Source organism: Etheostoma cragini, unplaced genomic scaffold (assembly GCF_013103735.1).
Source record: "Etheostoma cragini isolate CJK2018 unplaced genomic scaffold, CSU_Ecrag_1.0 ScbMSFa_2707, whole genome shotgun sequence".
Taxonomy (NCBI): Eukaryota; Metazoa; Chordata; class Actinopteri; order Perciformes; family Percidae; genus Etheostoma; species Etheostoma cragini.
Genome location: NW_023266898.1, coordinates 3,172 through 4,744, shown reverse-complemented (window position 1 = coordinate 4,744; position 1,573 = coordinate 3,172). Strand labels below are relative to the sequence as shown.

The window sequence follows — 1,573 nt, the reverse complement described above, 5'->3', positions numbered from 1 at the left end:
CCCCCCCCCCCCCCCCCTCCTAAATGATTTGAAGGTCATTTTATCTCCTGGCTCCGCTGGGTTTGGTTCCTCTCCTGCGGCTGTTCGCCGGCGTCCTCGGCTGCGGCCGTGACATCAGAGGCGACCTGGGGGGGGCCGGCGTCGGCCGCGGGGGGGGCGGGGGGGGCTCCTGCACCGGCGCCACCCTGACGCTGTTCCTGCCGTACAGCCTCCTCTCGTACTGCAGCAGCTGCTCCCAGAAGCCGGCGTTGAGCCGCACCCAGGGCCGGCGGTCCTGGACCCAGCGGTGCGCCTGGCCCAGCGTCACGCCGCGGTACCGCATCAGGTACGCCATCACCAGCGCCGGCGAGCGGCTCATGCCCACGGCGCAGTGCACCAGGGTGCCCCCCCCGCGGTTCCCGTGGATCCGCTCCGCCACGCGGTCGAAGTGGTCCCCGAGGCGGGCGCTGGGCAGGTCGGAGACCGGGACCCGCAGGCACTCCACGCCCGGGTAGGCGGGGCTGGCGTGGCTCAGCGTGGCGTTGACGATCAGCGTGATGCGCTTCTGGGACATCAGGGCCGCGTTGAGGGGGGCGTCGGCGCCGCTGAGGAACAGCGTGGGCGTGATCTGGGACAGCGACATCACGTCACCTGACAGGAAACTGTCATGAGTCATAAACACAGTCAGCTGATTCATAAACACAGTCAGCTGATTCATGTAAACACAGTCAGCTGATTCATGTAAACACAGTCAGCTGATTCATAAACACAGTCAGCTGATTCATAAACACAATAAGCTATATGTATATATATATATATATAATGTCCCCAGTGTTAGCATGGTTAGCAGTGCTAAGCCTCTCTCCTGATTGGTCCTAAGGTTTCCCTGCTGCTTTTATTTCACAATGAACGGACCATCAGTCACTAAATGACGTCGTGCTGAATGAAGAAGAAGAAGAGATGAAAGCATAACGTCATAAACGTCATAAATCAAGAGAAGAAGAACTCATGGAGCTGCTGGATGCTAACGGTTTCCCCCTGCTTCCAGTGATTGTGCTAAGCTAGGCTAACAGTCCTGGACCTCTGCCTGAGAATGCCCATGACAATAGTTTAACAGTGTGTGTGTGTGAGTGTGTGTGTGTGTGTGTGTGTCTGTGTGTGTGTGTGTGTGTGTGTGTGTGTGTGTGTGTGTGTGTTACCTGCTGTCTGGTTGGTTCCTCCACTGCAGTTTGGACGTTTCTTTCTCTGACCGCTGCTCTGAATGAACACACACACACACACACACACACACACACACACACACACACACACACACACACACACACACACCGTAGATGGTGTCAGGGTTAATTTTAGTCCGACAGCTGAAGCTCCGGAAACAGACTTCTAAGAACTGTTCTCATTAATAATAATAATAATAATAATGATAATAATAATAATAATTATAACAATAATAATAATAATGATAATAAAAATAAAAATAAAAATAAAAATAAAAATAAAAATAAAAATAAAAATAAAAATAAAAATAAAAAATAATAATAATAATACAAAAATAATAATAAATACATTATTATCTTGAAAATATTTCAGA

General features: G+C 50.5%; 1 protein-coding gene across 1 annotated transcript; it reads right to left on the bottom strand.

Annotated features, from left to right (window-relative positions):
- Positions 1 to 40: 40 nt before the first annotated feature.
- Positions 41 to 1,302, bottom strand: si:ch1073-184j22.2 (dual specificity protein phosphatase 18). The gene is made up of 2 exons (XM_034865778.1): positions 1,179 to 1,302; positions 41 to 630 (listed from the first exon to the last, which is right to left on the bottom strand). The coding sequence occupies exon 2, from the start codon at positions 620 to 622 to the stop codon at positions 41 to 43; it is 582 nt and encodes a 193-aa protein (XP_034721669.1). The 5' UTR covers positions 623 to 630; positions 1,179 to 1,302.
- Between the last annotated feature and the right edge of the window lie 271 nt (positions 1,303 to 1,573).

What these genes read in the sequence shown, in the direction of transcription:
- si:ch1073-184j22.2 (XM_034865778.1), bottom strand. Translation starts at nt 622, where the DNA reads ATGTCGCTGTCCCAGATCACGCCCACGCTGTTCCTCAGCGGCGCCGAC.